At 46.5% G+C, this 23,714-nt stretch overlaps 1 protein-coding gene across 1 annotated transcript in view; it reads left to right on the top strand.

Moving 5' to 3' along the window:
• Positions 1 to 756: 756 nt before the first annotated feature.
• Positions 757 to 23,714, top strand: part of LOC119379493 (procollagen galactosyltransferase 1-A) — a 34,328-nt gene continuing 11,370 nt past the window's right edge. The window contains exon 1 of the mRNA XM_037648797.2: positions 757 to 834. Within this exon, the coding sequence (XP_037504725.2) occupies positions 800 to 834 (35 nt within the window). The 5' untranslated portion in view covers positions 757 to 799. The remainder of the gene's footprint in view (positions 835 to 23,714) is intronic.

Below are 23,714 nucleotides of genomic sequence, written 5' to 3'. Positions count from 1 at the left end.
GTATTTTAAATGCGGAGCATTTCTTAGTCGCACCTGCGGCGTCGGCCGCCGTCCACACCCCCACTGCACATGCCCGGCTCGTCTCGTGCCGGCAGCAAGCCTCTCCTCTCCCTCCCTCGCATGCTCGGCTCGTCTCGTGCCGGCAGCAGGCCTCTCCTCTCCCTCCCTCTCTCTCCTCCCCCCAGTTCACACACAATGACTGCGAGTGAGGTGAATAGGGAGGCGACGAGGTTCGAGTAGCAATTGTGCGGAATCGCAGGCTACATACCCGCGACACCAGAGGCGCATGAAGCTGCAGACAGAATATATTCGAAATAAATCGAGGTGATAGTGTGTTTTCGGCATGTATTTCCCATGTCTGATGCCCTCTGACATAAGGTTTAGTTTGCAGAAAGTGTAGCGCAAATACTGCTTTTCAGCGAGTAGCTACTTCAACGAGCAAACATAGCTACGAATAAGGAACGAGATGCGCTTGGTTAGGTGTATGCGCAGTTTGGTGCAAATATAGAAAAACGTTCACTTATTTTTTTTTCAGAGAGTGCAGAGTGTTCTCTCTCACTTTCTTTTTTTTTCCATGATTCCGTTTTTCTCCACGTTCTCACACAATGTGATCCTCAATTCGAGAAGCAGAACAGAGTGATCTGAGTGATTGTTGCATTGTTGTAGCGGCTGTGGTTAATGCCATGTGTTTTCTTGTTTTGTTTTTTGTTGTTGTTGTTTTGCTGATCTTGTTCCGCACGTATGCTTTTTAAACTCCAGGAAACTGAACGACAGCTACATCAGAGAGAACGGCATCCGTATGCTGCCGGAGTACGCTGATCCATATCACAACAGGTGAGCTCTTTCTCTTCATATCGTTGTGGTGCTTTCTTTTTGTTTACTAAGAGTGAAAAACTGTCCTATCGTTGTACAAGTTCATTCGTAAAGCAGCAGCAGCATTTTTTTTTTTTTTTTTTTGAAGAGAGACCACGCTAGCATGCGTCTTGCTGGAACGAAAGACACGCTATGAAAGAAGTAGCGTGTCCAAATTGCTTCGTTCAATTCTTTCTGTTTGCTCTTGGGCTTCATGCTAATGAAAAAGTGCCTAGTGAAAAAGTACACGATTAAAGTATAAAAAGCACGTGCATAAGTGAGTAGTTTACGCAGTGAAGGTAGTTGGGACATTTAGTGCGGGGTTACTGCAGTGTAAACACGATCCCCTCATTTGAGGCGGCGTTGCTGCTTTCTTCTGCGTGTGGTGGTGCAGTAATTGGTACGTGTTCAGTGTAATCTGGCAAAACGAAGACTACAAGAAAAAACCAGACGAGGTTGATCACCGCGTTTTGTTGCGTTCTGCGGTTTGTCTTCGAGTTTTTCTTTATCGACATTCCACTCAGGCGGGTTTCTATATCCTTAGAAAACAACCCTAAGGCGCTGCAGTTAACCAAGTTAGTCACGGCGATTTCCGATGCTGCCATTTTTCCAGTGCTGAGTAGGAGCAGGAGAATTAGTGTTGTTTGCTGCAAACGGATCTATCCTTGCAAAGGTTTCCGGCACTTTCTCAGCCCGAGCGCCGCCTATGTAAAACTCGGTACAGTCTGAAATTCATCGCATTACACCTAGACACGTTGTACGTTATCAAAACTGCGTCGACCCACACATTTGACCATCCACACTCCAACCCGATGTTACGGAGGAACTATAGGAGGAGCCGAAGCACCTCTCTCGGTGTCTTCGCGGGGACAAAACGCCACTTGCAATTGACTAAGCTTGGGGCCACCTAGCTCTATTTAGTCCAACTAGTACTACTATAATACCAGTAATAATAATATAAGAATAATATTATTATTCTACATGCATACACAATTGTGCTTAAAGGCCGAACCATATAGAGCGTTTTGGCCGGCGTTTTCTGACGTTGCGTCCCTCGGCGTCGTCGCATCAACGCCGTCAGAGAGGGCGGCAAACCATATGAGGAGCGTTAACTCAGCGTCGCACAGTGTGACCAGAGGGAATGAACCTGACACCTCGTAAAGCAGTCTACAGTTTCCGTCAATGGACCAACAAGATATATTCCTTATTATAGCTTTTATGTCTCATTTGCAGTTCTGCGGTGCAAAAAACGAGTCGCAGTGCCGCCGAAAAGTCTACTTTTTTTTATTTGACTTGTAGCGCCAGCTATTGGCATTGAGAAGAACCACAAACTCGTAATATATGGCCTCTGAGCTTGAAGCTGCTGCACATCTTTGAGGCCACATATTCGGCCAATACACTCATTCCTGCTAAGCCTACTGATGAACTTGAGTACGGCTCTCGCAAAGAGTTCAAAGATATCACGAGCGCTTTGCTGTCGAAGCTTCTAGGGAACAAGCTAAGTCAAATAAAAGCATCAGTTGAGAACTCAAGGGCCACACAGCGCACGACGACGACTTATTAGATTCGAGGCGGGCGGCAGCCATTTTGGCAGCAGCAACGACGCCGTTACGTAGCGGAAGTCGCTGCCAGCCGTACGCTGATTGGTTCTGCGTCCATCGAACTGCTTCCGGCGGCGACGCTGCCGCCCGTGATGTCTGGACCGTCCAGAGGTGGACGTTTCGGCCACCGTCAGCGGTAGCGTCGACGTCGAGGGACGCCGGCGTACGAAACGCCGGGAAAACGTCGGCAAAAACGCTCTATATGGTTCGGCCTTAAATATACAGCGCCGACTAGGCAAATTTCATTCCGGACACTGCATTATCTGACCTAATAATAGATAAGAGCGGCAGAAAGCTGCGGTAGGTGGTAAAGACTGGTCATATAAGAAGGAAAGGTGCGCTAACACGCCACACCTTCTAATCGCTGCTGGAGCTACGTCGCAGCGTTTAGAGACGCCGTTATGTAGAGCTGCGAAATAATCGTTTTAACTGACCCTAACAACTGAACTACAGTGACAGGCCCACAGTTTTCATACACGTACAGCAGCCCACATAGGCGTGCGAAAAGGGGGGGGGGGGGAGGAGGGGGCGTAATTTTAACCGCAGCGCCCTCCTGCTCTTCTCGACCCCCTCCCACTAAGACCTTGCGATCAGAACCAGAACGCAGTGCAAATACGAGGTATTAGGGGAGGTGGGGAGGCGCTGCCCCCCTCTCCCTTGTTCGCACGCATGTGGCGGCCGAATCGTTGCTTGAAAAATGTTGCTTGACTGCTTAGCACAGTCGCTTCATATCAGCGCCCGTCATAATAGTGGTTCTGCTAAAGTTACAGGCCTCCTCGCCTTGGTGAGTGCCTTAAATTTTACACAATGTGGCGTCACGTAGCGTGCGCACGTAAATTTTTTTTTTTTTTTCAGGGCTGTGCTCACATTATGCTTCCAATCGAGTGCTGTTACCGGAGCCGGACAAAGAAATCGGACAGTTTGCCGTCCCAAAGTTTACAAAGCAGCAAGCGATTAAATGTACTTCTGGGTTACCAGTGTTTATTTGCAGATCTCGTAGGTTATGTTACATTGTTAAAGAACAGAATTTTCTGTTTCAAGCTCGTCTTGCAGAATTCTCCGAATGAGCCTGTCCCTCGAAAATTGATATGCCTCATGGGCCGACCATCAAATTTCCTCATTATCAAATTGAAAGCGCACCTCAATATTTGTTACGCTTTCTTTTTAATGACCTACAGTGTGTATAGCCTCCTTTTCTGTTTCTTAATAGATTCTCGCACTGTACGCTTTTTCTGTTGCTATAGTGTTCAAGTTTCGTCTCAATAGTCATGAATGCCTGTACCAACCGCTGCTATGTCTCGTAATGAGTCAGCGTGGTATTTTTAGAGAAAAAAAAACAAAAAGAAAAGCTTTGAAATAAGGCAAGCCATGCCCGCAGAGCCTTCGTCCTCAATTTGGTCGACAGGTGGACAACACTTCCGAAATATACCAACGGCACGCATGCGAGCTTTGGGCCGTGACATCCTGGGTGAAAGTCTGGAGCCCGCCATGCATGATTAAGGTCGTTGTGAGCACAACACAATCAGGCTTTCTGTCGTTTTCTATAAGCATGGGTTTTAAGTGCATACAACATTTCTTTAGCTAAGGTTGGAGGGACCAACCGACCGACCGATGGGGCATCCAATCGCAAATGATGCCACAAATTCGCCCACACGCATACGGGTGGCGGCAGCACAGCGCATGTTAAATCATAAACATAAATAAGAATGTTAATAAACATGTTCTTACAGCGGGATTTTGGCCTCTGGTACTGAATCCCGATGCTCTAACCACTACGCCACAGACTTTTTCTTTCTTTACTGCCTTTATTCAGTTCGAATTGACCAGAGATACAATATACAGACATACCAGCCAAACGTAGACTCACTAGAGAAGCAGTGTAAGCTTTTCTAACCTAGAGGACGCCATTCGGTTGCGGTCCGAAAGTTCGCCTCAGCAGGCCGAATAGCACACATGTCCCGCGCGCTTGGAGCGTTTTCCAAAACGCCGGCGGTTTAAGAAATTATTTCGTGCAGGCCAACGCGCTGAGGCGCTGAGCGCGCTTTCAGAATGTGGGTGCAGATAAGAACTTCATCAACGACAATGCTATAGGCATTCACTGTAACAATCATCGCTTGATGGTTTCAGCTGTAACCTTTTAGGAGCGTAGCTCCTTATAGCATCACCTGGTCGGTCGTCGCTCCATCCGGCGTGTCCCCGCCGTCTCGTCTCCCGTATCATTCAATAGATGGCGCTGCCCCATAGAGATGCATGCAAACTGCAGTTGGGTGACGATATACTAGATGGCGCTGTCTCATAGAGATAGAAAAAAATAAAATAAAAAAATAAAAAAACATAAAAATAAAAGAAAATAAAAAAAAGAAGAAGAAAAGGAAAAAGGAAGAATAATCAAAGCGGTGTATCGCTTTGATTACTGCTGGGCGACACCACTGAACATTTCACGGTGTAACCATAATTGCTTCAGGAGCTTCGCCCAAGCTCTTCATCATTCACCCGTGGATATGCTGTTATTTTTTTATTATTGGTCTGTCTTTCTAGTCAAAATGCTGAGATCAGTGAGATGACCGGTCATATCACTGATTCATTCTAAGGACGAATTGTAGTGGCCACCCCAATGCGGTGACTGAGAAAGGCAACGAGGTGATGGGGTGCGGAATCTGCGAGGGGCATTTTTAATCGCATGCATGCTTGAGCGTCGCCAATCCTCCTGACAGATATGTGATCAATATCTTGAGGCCGCATCAACTACAACACTACGGCCTATAGGCTACATGACTTCCAATAAAACGTTCAACGTGGTTCGGAGATTTCGTCTCTTCCTCGCTCACTCATTGTGGCAGTGGTGATCATTTCCATAATAACGACGTTATCTTGAGGCGACGGACAACCGCGTGCATTTTGCCGATCATACGGAATACACAGTGGTCGAAGCTGTTGTGTTTGCAATTCGAATAGAGTGCACTGCTTTCAGGCCCGCTTACTCTTGCCACTAATTTCTATACGGCTAAAAATGTTTTGCTGTTCACAGTGGATCACCTCTAAATGTACACGTTACTACGCCGTCTGACCATATGCCCATACCGACGCCATCACCCAAGCTCGTGACACTGTCGCCACTCAATCTTCCGAGGCTCCCTGCACGATCCCAGAGGAAGACCAGACTAAGCTAGCTACATATTTCGGATAGCAGAGCCTTAACAAAATTGCACGGCCGAGATAGCCTGCGGGATCGATTCCCGTGAACATGCGTATATAATCTGCAAAATACCAACAGCGAATATAGCTTGGAAGGTACTTTAAATGAATATTGAAGTTTGCGTGAGCGATCGACACCCTCGCGCTACTGACACCCTCAAAGGGGACCCTTGGTGACCCCCTACTTCCCTCACGTGACCACGCTGCAACACGTTATAATGACGTCATAGCCGCCATGGTTCTTTTTTTTTTTTTTTTTTTTTTTTTTTTTTTTTTTTTTGCCGCGTTCGCTCCAGCAGCCTACTTCTCGGCGGCTGCTCGCGAACCGCGCGGAAGCGCGTCACAGTTGTGTGTGGTGATAGTTGCACCCGGTGGCTTGTCGTTTTTGAAACCGAAGCTGACACTGGTCGGTAATGAGGAGCTTGTAATTAATTATCTGTCGCGCGCCGCAGCAAACGATGTGCCGTGTTATGACTAACAGGCCTCCAGCAACTCATTGCAGCAAAAAAAAAAAAAAGCGAGGCCAAAATTTTTGTGCCAGTACCCCTTTAAGCAGCTTCTCACCGTTGAAAAACTCGCCGGCCGCGCCCCAACGGAATTTCTGTGGAGCACCCATGGGGTCGTGTGTTGCAGAAGTTCATTTTAATTTCAGATATCTTCTTACCATACGCTGCATCAAGCGTAGTGGGGAAAGGGGTACGCACTGGCAGGAGTTTCACAGAAGGGAAATCTGTGACTGTATAATACAGAGATTATATTACAATTCATTTGATTTTCGCGCTCCTCTAATGTTTTACAAACGCCGGTGCCTTGTCACCGGGATTCGCAAGGAATGGGTGATATTGAAGGGATGTATTGAGCGCAAATGGACGGGACACAAGAAGACAAGACGACTACACGAGCGCTCTGTCTCGTCTTGTCTTCTTGTGTCCCGTCCATTTGCGCTCAATCTATTACAGAATGAACCAACACGCCGAACAGAGCATTTTATGAAGGGATATATAATCGACCGATGGAAATCGTTTATATTAGCCGTATTGTGATGTCACATTTGGATCATTATTATGTAAAAATTCGCTTCATTCGATTCTATTTCTCTGTTATCATACACTGCTCACGGTGGACCGATCACTTTGCCAACATGAGGGTATAGCACCGCTCAGACCACTAACGAACACCGAAAAGTAATAGCAGAGCATTGAAGGACTCTGGTAATAGCATTACATCAGAATCGATATACATACGCCCCAGGAAGATTCACAAGCGCATTTACACACGCGCACGCGCACGCACGCATATGCGCACAACCAAAGGAGACTAGTTTTCAGGCTATAGACACACCCACGAGTGGCTTCGCAGCCCGCGATACATTATGGACAGCTCGTCCCCCTGACGGCGATGCATATGAGAAGGGTGCCTATAAATACATAAAGAAAAAAGCAGAAATCGACAGAAATCAATACATTCGACTGAGATGAACAAGAAGATGGCTTTCGCGTTCAAGTTGTCTGAGGCAAACGTACAAAGCACCGTGGGAATTCTACTTTCAATGCTTAAAATGCAAGAAAAAAATGCTTTCCGTTCGTGTATACCTTTATGTGCCGGTGAAGGTATCTTTTTAGGTAAAGTATTGTAAGTGGAGGAACGAAGTGAAAGTAGTGATAAATTAAATTGTCGAGAGGACGTCATTGAATGTAGACCCCCCCCCCCCCCCTGCCCCCTCCCCCTGCGAACGTGAGGTGGCTTTACCGAACAAAGTCGGATCGCGAAATAGCGGACCTGTGCGCAACTCTGGCTTTATTTGGAAGCCCCGTACGGTAACTGTAACTGCCCCGAAACTTTCAAGTGTGGCAGCCTGCTAATGACTGCTGGCGAAAAGCACCAGCTCAAAATAACGCTAAGCAATGGCGTTTAGGCTGTGAACGATGAGAAACATTGTCTCATAAAAGGCTCGATAGCATACTATGGAGGAAAGAAGGTGACTTTTAAGGGCTCCATTTTCATTTTTTAGACAGAATAATAATGAGAACTAACAGACAATAATGCCAAGGAAAGTATAGGGGGCGTTATGTGTAGCACTTAGAATATAAATGTGAAGAAAGTAAAGTGGACGAAAAGACAACTTGCCGCCGGTAGGGACCGAACCTGCGACCTTCGAATAACGCGTCTGATGCTCTACCACTGAGCTACGGTGGCGGTCACCCTCCCGTCCACTTTATGGAGTATATATGTGAATTTAAACCTAGGAGTGTTAGTCAGCGCCGATCGCAGCCATGGCTGACACTCCAGGTTTAAATTCACTAGCACAGGGTTTGCGTCAAAGAGTGGGAAAACCCTTTAATCGATTCTCGTTATACGCGTCGCACTGAAATCACTTGCTGGTCGCGCCGTAATGAGCCAAGATATGAATACGCTAATGACGGGGGCCATCCGGCAAATGCTGACATCGCTGCGTTACCCTGATGGACGAACGGATCTCCCAACAGAATAAAAAAGTCACTGTTTCGCCGCAAGGCCGAAGCAGTGAATGCGATAGCAACAAATTGGAATGTCATGCGAAGAACGGCAAGCAGCTCGAAACTTGCAGCGCGCTGCACAAGCACGAAAGACGCACGAAAAGAACACAAACAGGACGAGCGCGAACTAGCAACTATCACAGCTCGTCACTTAAAGCGCGCTGCTCAAACACAAAGGACGCACGAAACGAACGCATAGGTATACACAGGACGAGCGCGAACTACATAACAACTGTCCCAGTTGTTACTTCTTGGTGTTTGAGCAGCGCGCTCCTTTCGCAAACGCGGCCGCTGCAGCGAGCGAAGTGACGTTCGCGCACTTGTAACTTCAACGCAAGCTTTCGGGTGAGAGCACAAGACAAACAAACTGCCCCCATCACGAGATAAGCCAACGCCCTCTAGACTAGCTAAGGCCTCTCCATATCCTCCTCTCCCTAGCGCCTACGTCACCGCACTACGACGGAGCGGCTTCGTTGGCGCTTTCGGGAAAAGGGAGACAGGCGCTCGCCCTACCGAGCCCAACCTGCTCTGACCAGTTCCGGGGAGTTTCAGCTGCTGCGCACGTGCGAAATAAAGCAAGCCCAAGAGTCGAATTTACGGAAATGCCCAGTAACGTTTTTATTAAAATTTCATCGTTAAATAATGTGTGATTTTATGAAGCACTTGTGTAAGTATTGCAATTTTTAATGAACGTTTCCTTTACACCCAACACAGCTCGAATGTGTATCGTGTAGTTAAAGGCCAACGCTGATGTAAAACTGAAATCACTTGGCTATATACATACAGTTGTAAATGTTTCGTAAGAGGCAGTCCTGGGAATATTTCAAGGGGTTAATGTTAAACTGCAGTGAAAAATAAAGTTCTGAAGTTGTGCTGACAATTAATTTATAAAGCTAGATTTCATCCATGTATATTCATAAGAAAGTTATCGTTTCGTCCACTTTACTTTCTTGACATTTATATTCTAATTACTACAAATAACATCCCCTAAGCTTTCCTTGGCATTACTATCTTTAGTTCTCTCATGAATATTGTGTCTAACAAAAAAAAAACGAGCCCTTAAAAAAGTCATCTTTCCTTCATCCATGTATACTATAGTTCCCTAAGCATTACTAGACCAAAGAGACTGTTTCCGCCTGTTTGTCAAGTTATTCTTATTAGTTGATTTCACGCAACATTTAATCAATCGCTTACCGTTTTGGCTCATATATGTATTTGCTAGTCTAGAAAGTGTTGGCCATATTCAGAAATGTAAAAAATACTGTAGAATCCATACCTCTAAAGTAGTCCAAGAACTTCAGAAATTTCCACATTTAAACATGTATTGCTTGCGGACAGGAACAGAAAACCGCCATATATATAAAGAAGAATCGCGAAAGTTCATTTCTGACGTAATAGTTGTGGATCATCCTAGGCGAAGAGCGGCGAAATGCAGCTTGAAGGTGCCTGGGGGCCCATACACAAGGCAGCGTACAAATACATTTTTAGGCAATGTAAGCGTACACAAGGAACAAATAATATTTATAGTAGTCTAGAAACAAAGTGAGGACATAAAATAGTGGCAAAGGTAAGACATACATATATGCATTGTATACACGTGCATATGCATAAATGGAAAGATAAGTATACTAAAAAAATAATGACGTGGGATCATAATACGTAGACTTAAACGTCCTTGCTTTTAACAGGTCTATATCGATACATAGTTACAGCACAAGTATTTAAAAAAATTATTACATGGTACAATGGAAGAAATGTGTAGTGACAAGAACAGACGTCACTGTTTAGTACAGTTCAGACATAAAATATACGCGCTTCTCTTTTACAGCGAAAGCTGTTATGAGATCATTTCACGCGCCGTAGTTGTCCGCCGCCGCCGCCGGTGTCCGTAACTAGTATCGCTCGAAATAAAAAAAAACGAAATAAGAAAAAAAATTCCAGGATGGAACGAGGTTCGAACCTGGGCCCTCTGTTGCGTGGGAGCCCAGTATTCAACCTCTGAGCCATGCCGGTGCTTGAAACTGCTTTGCAAAAAGGTCCTATACAGGCTTCATGTCGGGAAGGAACCACATTAGCATATGCAATATAGCGTGGTAGAAGAGTAAAATAAGCACCAAGCGTCGCACAACGCGAATTCTGTAACCAGGCGTCACGCAATGCGAATTGCGCAACGAGTACGTTGTTGAATGCTTCCAACCCATTACAAAGGACTCTGCCATAATTCTTCGTCATCATGAGGCACAGCATCAACAAAGTGCGCATAATGCCTTACATGCGTGTAGCAGGTACCACGGCTCTCGTAGAATGACGAAAAATGGCACAGTGCCTGCTGCCCTACTTCTCAAAAATTACAATGATTTATAGCGTAGTGGGTTCCTCGCAAGTGCACTTGTATTGGTTGCCAAGGAATCCCATAAGCGCATGATCCATTTCCTCGGGGTCTCAGTAAAATTACAATGATTTAGAGCGTAGTGGGTTCCTCGCAAGTGCACTTGTATTGGTTGCCAAGGAAGCCCATAAGCACATGATCCATTTCCTCGGGGTCTCAGTAAAGTTCTTCGCCCCCCCCCCCGTCTCTCTCCCACGTCAACGTATGTTATACAGCATGACGGGAGAGGGAAATAGCGACCGGGCGTCACCCAATGCAAATTACATAATTGGTGGGCCGTTTAAAGCTTCCAACCCATTACAAAGGGCTGAGCCATAATTCTTCATCGTCATCAGTCGTCGCGTCAACAAAGTGCACATAATGCCTTACAGACGTGTAGCTGGCGCCTCGCTTCTCCGCAGAATGTCGAGTAACTTCACAAAAATTGTGATTGATGGCGTAGTGGATACCTTTCTAGTGTACTTGTATTGTAGCCCCAAGACAGCTTACAACGGGCTCTAGAAAGGCCGCTCTTCCAACTTTCGCTGTGACTGTGCTGCGATTTCAGCGCAGGCCTGGCGTTTTTTTTTTTTTTTTTTTTTACGAACCTTGCTAAAATTGATACCCTGCTTCTGATAATTGTTTTGTTTATAAGATACGGTACATTGAGAGCCAGAGATTGTTTGACATAGGTATATATATACCTATGTTCCCCATTAAACCGCGATACCAAAAGCATGAACGAATAAATTCGCAACGTGCCGTACGTACACTAACGAGCGCGCAGCAATGTACATTTCTGAAAACGCGTCCTCCGCACCAGTCGTAGTGTGATGACGTCACCGAAAAGTACAGCGGAGCGTGCGTATCACAACGAGCGGGGCGACGATCTTTAAAGCGCGCGTGCCCTTCGCTCCATATCGCTGGTAATGTAGAGAACACGCTGAAATGCCCCCAAGATCTGCGTACCGCCAGCGGTAAGTGGTGTATATAAATAGCTCGCCGTTAGTATACTGAGGAACGAGCCTTCCGTGGCCTAGCCGTCTAACGCCGCGCGCTGCGGAAAGTAGTTTTCCGAATATTGGCCTCGAGGCCCACCACTGGAAACTCCGGCGCCACTGTCGGCGTGACGTGGTTGGCAGGATCACGTGGTCTCAGCGGCCGTGTCGGCTGCTTGTGGAGCGCTGCCGCGTGCTTTGAAAACGAGTTTCAAGTACCACATGCGCTGCGTTCTGTTCAAATACGAAAGTTTTCTCGCATTTTCTACTCAATTGAAGCCATTTTAATGGAGTGGCTGCCTCCGAAGGCGGAAAACATAGGGCTCTACCGCTCGGTGCCGCGGTGCCGTGCTTACGCAACGGAGCCCAGTGTCAGCCTGCACCGGTACCCGCGGAACAAGAAACTGCATGAAGCATGGGTTGTAAAGCTAAGAACCGGCAAGTAGCCATCTGCTACCAGTCTTGCGTGCAACAAGCACTTCCGCGACAAAGACTGTCGTTACTGCGTCGGGCCTGCGATGTTCGGTGAGTAGCAGACAGCGCGCACTGAGACGATGGCTCGCGCGCGCTTCCCGCCGGAAAATGATGCTTATCTGCCCCAGGATGGAAAAGGCGCTACCTTTTACCACGTGCGATGCCATCTCAGAACCCTCCCGTGCGACCTCTTGATCGTCGGCCCCGTGCTCAGCGACCAGATCGGCTGCAGATGCGCAAGTCATTGTTAGATACGTTGAATTAAAAAAACTGACAGGGTCCCTTATGCATTCGCTAAAGGTGACTAGAAGGCGAAAGCCACCTTCTTCTTATCGTCAGTCTATGTATTGATTCTCCCGTGCCCCCCTCCAAAAGCGTTCTGCACCTAACGCGGTTTTGCACGGCCTCCGTGACCGATCACGGAGGCAATGCAAAGCGACCATGACGTTGAATACGTCATCACGTGACGTCACGTTATGTGACGTCATAATGACGCTACACATTTTGGCGATCTGTGACGTCATGATGACGTCATATGATAACGCCATCACCGATCACGGAGGCAATGCAAAGGGACCATGTCGTGTGAATACGTCATCATGTGACATCACGTTACGTCACGTCATGGTGATGTCATAATGAAGTTACAAATTTAGGAGATCTGTGACGGCATGATTACGACATATGTTGACCTCAGCACGTGATGATTATTTTTTGTGTCACTCGTCTTGACGCCGCGACGGTCAATGTTCCCGTTTGAAGACGCATCTGGCTTTCGCCTTCATAAGCTACGCGACGTTTGCTGGTGGACGTACATAGCGAGAGAGTCAAATGCTGCGGCTGTGTGCTGCATTTATGTTGCCAATAACATTTCTTCAATCAAGCTTGCGTTCCCCTGACGCAAACACTATGTCCTAAATTTATTCGTGTCACTCTCAAACCGACGTTGGGCCTCTCCAACCCCATGTATTTTCTTGCAGCCTCATTTATTTACGTGGGAAAGATGCCACCCTGTTGGCGTTAAACACGACACTGCTGCCAAAATTGCTGAGGTACTCGTCAAATATTTACTCTCTTTTTTTTTTTGCCCCGAGGGTCGCGGGATCGAATCCCGGCCGCGGCGGCTACATACTCGATGGAGGCGAAAATGTCTGAGGCCCATGTACTTAGATTTAGGTGCACGTTAAAGAACCTCAGGTGGTCAAAATTTCTCCACTACGGTGTCTCTCATAATCATATCGTGGTTTTGGGACGTTAAACCTCAGATATTATTATATTATCTTGTCGTGCGGATATTATTATATTATCTTGTTGTGCGGCTGCTGGTTGCTGCAATAACTTTTATTTTATTCACCGCTATTTCAAGTTCACGTGGGTCCTAGTTCACAGCCGACGCTTGCAGAACAAGTCCGGCGAACCTTACTGTATTTTCTTTCTTTTCCTTGACGTTGCATGCTACTACCACGCTCGGTCTCGTAGACTACTTCTTCCACCAGCAATCTCGAAGTGGTGAAGCTTTGGTCTATGAATTTGTTGATGACAGAGAGCGGCAAGTTCACTGGGATGCAAAGGGAACGATAATTAAGGAGCATTAAAAAAGGCGTCGCATTTGCTCACGTTTTGTGTGAGTACGAAACGAAACGTATGCACTGAATAAAGAAACAGAAGCAGCGGCATTTTCCCGCTGAGAAGACCGATCAATATGCAGTGCGAGACAACTTGTCAAATGATATTAAAACGCACACGAATTTAGACCGAAAAAAAAAAACAATGAATCGTCGGGACGGCACATCACAGAGTTGCCATGCGCACCGAAGCGCATGGCAACACGAAATTGTTTTTGAACTGCTCTGATAGTGCCCGCGCAACAGTTGTTTGTGTACTCACAAATTCTCATATTTTGCGGCCTAAAGTTCACAGCGCGGTGCCAAAACGCGCTCGTAGCAAAAGCGAAACCATCAGTACGAGCATACATGCAGACGCTCATACATGCAGAGGCACCGTCAGTCGTCGCGAACCCGTGCGATCGCTGGCTTGAGGCTTCTTTCTGTTATGCTCCGTTTGGTTATACAGACAGTTTACTCTAACGAGATATTTCACATATTTTGCACTCAGCGAGCGACTACCTTTCACGCAAGAAGCCGGTTCAGGGGTCTCCAACGCGGTGACCGCGTGAAGCGGGTGCTCGGTTTTCTGCAAAGAGACAGCGACTGTAGACTATCTCGTGCTTTCTGTTCGTCGAAAATTATTGTTTTGACAGGAAAGAACATATTTCTTTTCGAAAGTACCTGCAGAAATGTCCCGGAGGGCTTCCGCGAGGTGATTTTGTAGAGCGCCTACAGCAAAACCTATGGGGCGCGTGACGGCGGCATCCTGCCTAGCACGCAATCGAGGCGCGCCCGATAGAGGGCGACTCCGTAACTCCATATATATATATATATATATATATATATATATATATATATATATATATATATATATATATATATATATATATTATGCGGGACATGACGCCGACGGCAAAAACCAGCCGAGAGTGTCCATATAATTGAAAAAAGAAAAGAAAAAAGAACGATGTTGCAAGCCGCCGTTTATGAGGCAGCGAGGCTAAATAGTTGATATGGATTACTTCAAACGCTCTTTACCTCAAACATGTCAACCATCTCAAGCTAATGAACTTCTGCCTTCTCTCAGCATTGTTTTACGCGCCCACTCTCACACTGCTGCTTTTCGTTTGCTTATTTTATTAGCTGTTTGTTTTGCCCCGAAAACAACTTACGCCATTCAAACCGGATACCGAATCCCATATCTTGCGATCTTGCGTGCGGACTCGTAAAGCGCCGGTGGGCATGCTGGGTTACTAATATATATATATATATATATATATATATATATATATATATATATATATATATATATATATATATATATATATATATATATCGTGGGGTTTTCACCGCACCAATGGGGGCCTGGTCGCGCTGCCGCAATCGATATTGTGGTCATTAACGCATAAGTTCTCTTTCATACATACACCAGATGTCGCACTGGCCGTAAACTTCAGACGCGTTTCTTTTAAATGCATGCTAATGAGGCGTTGCAGCCCGTCATGCCCATGGATGCTGGGCGCCTGTCCGGCATATTGGCGCCATATTGTTTACGGTGGCTGCGCTGTCTGCTTTTATTTACTTAACACAAGGATAAAAAAAAATCAGAGGATTAACAAAAAGTTAAAAGAAGGGGGGGGGTGTCACAGCTTTAGCGGCGTGTCTATCGCACCCGGGCCCATTCGCACACGCACAAAAAAAAATAAGTACTTACGTTTGAATTGTTGGTAAGAGCATATGCTTTTGTCAGTCGCAATGACCTCCACATATTGCTAACGAAAGCGGTTCGCCAACGCAAAACAGCCCTTACGATTTATTTTTAAAGCCTAAGGGGGCCCCTGCAACACGTTTTCAGCATGTCAAAAAACGCAGCAGATCGGTAGTCAAGGCTCCTGAGAACATGTGAGCCAAACATCCTAGCGGAGCACGCGGCCTGGAATTTGCAATTAATTTTAAAGTCAGCTAGAAATCGCTTCCTCTTCTCTCAACAAGTGATGTCATAAACCCAAATGACCGCGCCATAAACACAAAGTCCACGGCCATTTGCTGATTTGAGCGTCGTGAGCTTCATAGTTACCGCGGCCGCCGCAGGATGCCGCGTTATGGTGCGACGTACCCGCTCGCTCGCTCGCGATCACACTGAAAGTAAGCCGCGCGGTCAAAGAAAACGAACAAAAGAAAGTGCTCAATGTCGTAACGCGCGCTTACGAACGGACGCACTTCTTTCTTACCCCTTGTCATCTCTCCCCCCTTGCGTAGCTTTCGGCGCGCTCGCTGGTACGACAGGAGAGAGAAAGCGCTAAAAGCGTGCGACAAGTCCCTGTAACTCCGCTCGTACTTGACGGATTCTAAAAACTTTTGGGGCGGTTGATTCGTGAGGCAATAAACTCCTCTAAGAAGCCATTCAAAGATTACTTGGGAAAGTGCTGCCGGGCCCCTTAAAAGCATTCGGTACCAGAAGTATACCTCCCCTTCCTGCGCACCTAAACCCAGCGCGTACACGAGCATGGTTCTACAGGATCAGACTTGCCACGATGCCATTGTGTCCTACTTGTAGGGCCTGTGGGGGTAACAAGCATTATTTGCGGAAGCGCAGTGAACTTTATAAAGATTTAGGTTGTTTTTTTTTATTGCGATAGCAATTATATGGACAGTCTCGGCTGGAAAATGTCCGTCCCCGTCGCCGTCATTCACCGTATATGTATAAGTGTGTATATATATAGAAAGGCCACAAAGAAAAATAATTAGGAAATTCTTTCCGACGCGCGGAATCGAACGGGCGACCTCTCGCTTTGCAGCCCGCCGCGTTAGACGTTAGGCCACGACAGCACCGTCTCTCAGCCTGCTAACGGTGAGCTATATATATACTCCATGTAATTCAGCATGCTCTCTTAGTGGCCACATAGATGGCGCGACGTGCGCGCGTGTTGCGCGCTTTAGAGATCGTCGCCCCGCCCCTGCGAACGCCGTTGCTGTTCGCTCTACAGGGCGTCGTCGCTTTCGTGCGCTTATCTCAAGTAAAGTGTACTAGAACAGGGGAGTGCTCGGAACGGCCGCAGCACCAATGCACAGAAAGTGAAGCCCAAACAGGGTCAATCCGCCTGCAGCGCTGCGATCGGTAGTCTGCAATGTGTCGTCATTTAAGAGTTGCGCGCGGCTCCGCCAAAATGTTGCAAGGGCAGAATGCCCGCTTCCCACTCAAAAGGCCCGGGTTCGAATCGAAGCTGTAGGTAGTGGGTTTTTATTCTTAGAGTCACCTTTTAAAGCTTTATTGGTTTCCCTTTGTTTCTTAAAACTAGCTTTGTTGCGGTGTGTTGCTACAAAAAAAGTTACGTAAAATATGAAAACTCGTTTCGAGTTCCATATTCGCGAAAATCTCGGAGGCCATACTTTACGTTTTTGTTCAATCCCGGGTGGTGGCGCTGTAAATAACTGCGCTCACAGTCAAATTTCTTCTATTTTACTTCACATTTCGCGTTACTTTTTGAAGCAACACGTAGCAACTGAAGCTAGTTTTAAGAAACAAAGGAAAACCAGTGCAGCTATAAAAGGTGACACTAAGATAAAAACCCACTACATACAGCTGCGATTCGAACCTGGGCCTTTTGAGTGGGAAGCGGCCATTCTACCCCTGCACCACTTCGGCGGAACCGCGCGCAACTCTTAAAACGACGACACATTGCAGACTACCGATCGCAGCGCCGTAAGCGGATTGACCCAGTTTGGGCTTCACTATTCGAGGCTCGTTCCGGGCACTCCCCTGTTCTAGTACACTCTATCTCAAGGAAAGAAGGGGCGGCCGGTGGGGTGCTTGCTTCGCTCGCTGCAGCGGCCGCGTTTGCGAAAGGAGCGCGCTGTTCAAACAGAAATAAGTAACAACTGTGACAATTAGTTCGCGCTCGTCTTGTGTGTACCTGTTCGTTTGTTTCGTGCGTCCTGCATTATGTTTGAGCAGTGCGCTTCAAGTGTCGAGCTGTGACGCATTAGTTCGCGCTCGTCCTGTGTGCGTTCTTTTCGTGCGTCCTTTGGGCTCGAGCGATGCGCTGGCAATTTCGAGCTGCTTTCCGTTCTTCGCGTTACATTACAATTTATTGCTATCGCAATCATTGCTTCGCCGTTGCGGCGAAACTGTGACTTTTTTTGAAGCACTACAATGTTCTGGCTCGCCACACAACAGAGTGGACAATATGGTGTTTCTGAGTGGACACTGGGTATTAAGGAAGGAGGTGTCACGACTACTCTTGAAGTTTTTAAGCGCTACAGACCTCGTACGTGTTTGGTGATGAGTGACACTCATAGTGGGGCGTTGTGTGGTGATATAAGGACCGGCACAGCACCGTATACGCGGGATAGCTCATGAGCCACCGGTATGTGCATTGTTACGTCGCGCCATTTTGGTAGCCTGCCCGCGCTTTGCTTTTATATGCGAACCATCTCTTGCTCAGGGGTATGTCCCGCGGCCTTGGCGTCCGCATTCACACTACGCATGCGCAACTCTCCTCCTTCCCTCTCTCCACAGCTGTGCGTTACTCTTTCCACTTCTCTCCCAGCACCTGCTTGCGTTTCTCCTGCGTTCTCGCTTCTGCTCTCGCAGCGCATGCGCTACTCTCCTCCGCTAGTCTCCTCTTCTTCAAATGTGAATATAAAGCGGGTAGAGCGCTGCGCGCGTTCAGCCCAGCGTTTGCTTCGGTTGACTCCTCAGAAATGCGGGCTCGACATGCCGAAATTCTCTCCTGCGCAACGCCGCGATGAGCGCCAGCGCATGCGCGTCCCCTCCCCCTCTATCTCTCTCTCCTCTCCTACGCTGCCCCCCTCTCGCGCGCCTGTCGCCCGCGTTCCCCGCTCGCCCTGTGAGAATTAACGGCCAGGCTAGAGAGAAGACACGATGCGCGTAGTGTTCCTCCTCGCGTTCTACGACGCGAGGTCGGTAGCGTGCCCAACGAACGCCAACGGAACGCGATCGTGCAAGTGCTCCGGCTTCGCATCGCCTCATGGTCCCCTTTAGCTGTAGATGGTGTAATTTTTAAAAAAAAATTATCAAGTTTCCAACATAACTTGACAGGAGGAAACTGGGCGGGACAATTGCCTGCGTATCTTGCAAGGCTAAATTCGCTGGCAACCTACAACATCCTCCTCCACACATCACATAGACTGACGCATGCTGCACCTGGTATTTATTAGACAGTTATAGTTTAGCGGGCTTAACGGAATAGCGGGCTTACCGGAATAGCGGGACCGAAATGCGCATGCGCAGTACCGTACGTGACCCGTAGCGTTTACCGTACGCACGCTATGTTTGCATGGTTAACGTAGTGTACGTAAAACATGGCGGCGGTTTTCGACGCCCGCTTCGAACTGAATTTAGCGTTGATGTGGACGGATCCACTTCTTTCGTAGCAAACGACTGTGCGAAATGGCTTCGCTTGCCTTCAGGTAGCTTCGACGACACGGTATTACGAATAACTTAGCGTAGTTTTTGAGATTGCTTCCCATTTCGAAAGTCCCTAGGCCTATCTAGAAGATCGGTGTAAACAAGTCTGCAACAAGAAAATTTTCGCTTTTGGTGCTTAGCTCATATTTATTTACTTTTATTTTCGCTAAAAGAAGGAGTGATATTGCTGCGTGCGGGGATACAGGCAAGCAATCTCGGTTTTGTTCTTTTCACTCTTTTTAACGCATTCACCCTTCGCTAGGTGGCGCCACCATCCCGGCTTGGGCACGTAAACGCTATCCCGCTAAACTAAAACACGCTTTCCGCAACCAACGTTTGCGGCACGGTAACGCTATTCCCTTAACCCCCGCTATCACGCTAACGCTAAACTATAACTGTCTTTTCTCTTATTTGCCTGCATATTCTTTCTTAAATTGGAACTACATAAATCATACATAAAAGCTGCTCGATATTTCCACCACGTATCCCTTGTGAACCCTAAATAGAAGTTTTTAGTTTTGTCCGTATAATTTTTAACGTTACCGTGTTGTCGGAATACCGGATTGCGTTTATCGTATTACCGGAACGCACGTTTTAGCAAAGTTTTAGTTGCCCGCACCGTTACGGTTCTATTTTCGCAAAAGCGTGGCTTGTATCCGGATCCTGTTCTCAAACTAAACAGTAGCTTACTACCGCTCAAACAAGAACACCAGTTTCTGGGCCTAGTTTTTGACAGCTAATTAAACTTCATCGCTCATATGAACAGCATAAAAAAGAAGGCAAACAATGCGCTTAACATCCTAAAAATGTATCGTGGAAACGGGTGCAGATCGAATCTGCCTTTTACGCATATACCGTTCAGTCGTGCGCAGTATACTTGACTACAGCTGTGTTATTTACGGGTCGGCAAGGAAGTCGTACCTCAAACGTCTTGATCCAATACATAATCACGGATTGCGCTTGGCGATAGGGGCGTACAGAACCTCACCCGTCGAGAGTTTGTATGCTGAAAGCAACGAGCCTTGCCCGGAACACCGAAGAGCGCTACTGACAGTATCGTACGGGTTAAGAACTCGATCGAAACCAAGTCACCTATGCCGCACCATTGTTTCTCACATCAGTACCAGAACACAGTACAACAACAGACCGCACACGATAAGATCACTTCTCCTACGCTTTGAAGAAATGTGCCTCGAATATAAAGTACCAAATCAGGCGCTCAACGTTGCGCGAACGCCGGAACACTGGCTCCATGGTTGGACTTCCCACACTTCACTGATTTTGCCTTGACTCATTTAAGGAAAAAGGAAACTCCACGGGAGCACATTATGCAGGAATTCCTAGCGGTACAAGAAAAATATGACAAACATTCTGAATACTACACTGATGGTTCAAGAACACAAGAACACACAGGAAGTGCCGTTGTATCAAAACACTTAGAATCCTCCATTAGACTGCCGCAGTTTGTGTCTGTCTTTACAGCGGAAGTATATGCTCTGTTTATTGCTCTAGAAGAAATTTTGTCTAGAAACCACAGAAAGGCAGTAGTATCCTCTGACTCCCTTAGCGCATTAAAGGCCCGACACACAAAATCAGAAAGCGAACCGCTTCTCGGGGACATTTTACAGATGCTGGAAACAGCTGAGAAAAATGGCAAGAAAATCCGTCTAGTATGGGTGCCGAGCCACGTTGGCATCCAAGGAAACGAAAACGCAGACAGGGTAGCAGCAATGGCAGTTCGCAATAGAGTAGCAGAAATAAATATGCCATTTAGAGACTGTTTTAACAGATGCCGGACATCCTTCAGGGCGAAATGGCAAAAAGAGTGGCGGTCTCAAGTGCATAAGAAGCTTCAAACTATCAAGCCTATTTTACAAGAATTGAAGTCATGCTGTCACCAAAAGCGCTTCATCGAAGTAGTACTATGTCGCCTGCGGATAGGTCACACTCACCTAACCCACAATTTTGTACTGCGAGGAGACCAGCCACAATGCCAGCACTGCAAGGAACCTCTGACTGTAAATCATGTCTTAATAACATGTCCAGTTTTTGAAAAAAGAAGACACGATTGTTTTAAGGAACTCTACAAAACACGAACACCTCTCCACCCAATGTTAATGCTGTAAGAAAATGCAGTCATTCCCATACAGGACGTTCTTGAGTTTCTTGAAGCTACAGGTCTTTTAAACAAAATGTAAACGAAAGTTTCTTTTTATGCTCTTAACTTAAACCTATTAAAATTCACCTAGTGTCTGGCGCATCATAGCCATTGCTGCTTTTGCGCCATAAAACCCCATATAACTAACTTACATTTGCGCAAACCACTAAATGATGATGATAACTGCATTTAAACTATATTTAATTTATATAAGATTCAATCACCGCTGTAGCAAAAGCGTAATAGAGGTTTTCTAGCGTGTGCGGTATTCTAGTATACGCAAAGGGGTGTGGAAATATCGGGTTACAGGACGATGGTATCGACATCTTGTGACGCTTCGTGCAACCACAGTCATGGACACGTTTGTTTTCGCCTACTGTTTTTGAGGAAAAAAGTGAATAAAGAGGCAACTCATTCGAAATTACGCCGCTGCAAGACATTTACACCAGGGGTATAATGCACTATTATTCTGCAATAACAATTTTCTGCTTGCCTGGTTCATCTCGGTCTCGTCAGATGGCACAACCTATTCGGCCTTTCAGGGGTTTTCGGCCTCTAACATTAACTGCTTCGGTATTCTAGGTCATTCTTGCTTCGGTTATCCGTCTCAACGTGGTAGTAATTGGCGCTCGCACTTCGGCTGATTTTGACTCGGCGGATGGAGTCTCCGCAAAGCGGATATCACGAGTAGTCATGAACGAAGGTGAATTCGCGAGATGTGGCCGTAAACGTAAAACGTATACTGGCGAGTATACTTTACGTTCCGTGAAAGCAGGTCTACGTTCCGCAGAGGTCCGCGCATGTACAGGTTCCATCCGGTATCCTGGTAACACGGTAACGTGAAAAGTATACGGACAAGCTAGAAACCTATAATGGGTGACCTATTTGTCGTTTTAAAGTGCACCTTCCTCATCGACGTGTTTACAAAAGCGCGCACGTCGTACCGAGTCACCGTTCCTCACAATTACGTCTCCACTCTGGGAGCACGTTAGAACTGCTGCTCACATGTGCATGTAAGTAAATCTAAAGTCATGTAAGTAACGCTCGCTCGCTTGCGTGGCGATAAACTGTGTTTCAGTTAACACGCTTGAGCCATGGTGAAATGCGCTAATGTAAGCGCGGCCTTCTTAGTTCATCCGCTTCTGTTTACTTTTTTATGTACGACGTCCGGCCTCCACGAAGCATCCGTAATAAGGTCATTAGGGCGCGCTTCGCTTTGTTGAATTTTTTAGGAATAATGACTGAGCTACTAGAGGTTACCACTAAAGAGACAAATGCTTTCACAGGGGTAAATGATGCGTGTCAAATTGCGCATAGTGTGATTAATAAGAAAAAGAGTTTTCCCTTCTGCGAAAGTGAAAACACGTAACACCCTTGCGCCTATGTTGAAACCAGGGTGTCGGAACGAAATGTTTTTCGTTTCGGTTTTAGTTTCGTTCCACCTCAAAAAGTTCCGTTCCGTTTCTGTTCCGGATCGAAAAAAAAAATGTTCCGTAACGGTTCGTAACGGTTTTTTTAATGCAAAAATTTGAAGTAAAGGTAATCATAAAAAAACATTGTATTTGTGATGTGGTTACTTGCCCTCCTCTTAAGAAAGTGGGACAAAGGTAAAACACGTTCTTCAGAGGAGTGGAAATAACTGTACCACGAATTCCTACCAACTAGCACAAACCAGTATTAATTTCAAAGTCATAGTATTTATTCTCTCAAAAGACAAATATGAATTTTTTTAGTGGGCTCAATGCTTTGTGTCAAGGGAGTGAGCACGATCTCAGAAGCAGCACGTCATTGAGTGTACACTCTGATGTGCGAGGCCGCTGTTCTGCTAAAAAAATCACCTGGCCTGCGCGGAATACGCAGCAGAGTCACAGCGAAAGCTATAAGAGCGGCCTTTTTAGAGCCCGTTGTTGACTATATTGGGGCAACTATACAAGTACACATGAAAGGTACCCACTGTACGCCATAAATCATCGCAATTTTTCTGAAGTAGCGAAGTTCCCACTATGCCATTTTTCGTCATTCTTCGGAGAATCGTGGTACTCGCTACACATCTGTAAGGCATTATGTGCACTTTGTGCTGTGGCTGATGATGATGAAGTATTATGGCTGGGCACTTTGGAGTGGGTGGGAAGCAGTGTTGCGGAATGGGCAGCTCCATTCCATTCCAATTCCATTCCACGGAATTAGAACGTGCCACAATTCCATTCCTTTCAATTCCTCGGAATGAAAAAAGCTTAGCCCGTTCGGACTCTGGGAATGGCCGGGCAGCACAATTCCATTTCTGCAATTCTTCAACGTAGGAAAGGCACCTTGATAGTTTTATCGAGTTAAGAATGAACGCCTCATAAAGCTGATGTCATCAAATGCATTAAGAACCGCAAAAGTACGCAAAACACGTTACCAAGGTCGAGGGATAGTAGCTTGGTGACATATATCGTGCAGTACAACCAACTAATTCCCATAGGGGCAGTTCTCCCGCTACCTATAGTATTTGCATGGTCAGCGTGTTTTAAC

Source organism: Rhipicephalus sanguineus, chromosome 1 (genome assembly GCF_013339695.2).
Source record: "Rhipicephalus sanguineus isolate Rsan-2018 chromosome 1, BIME_Rsan_1.4, whole genome shotgun sequence".
Classification (NCBI taxonomy): Eukaryota; Metazoa; Arthropoda; class Arachnida; order Ixodida; family Ixodidae; genus Rhipicephalus; species Rhipicephalus sanguineus.
Note: the sequence above shows the minus strand (reverse complement) of the source record. Positions and strands in the feature narration are given on the sequence as shown.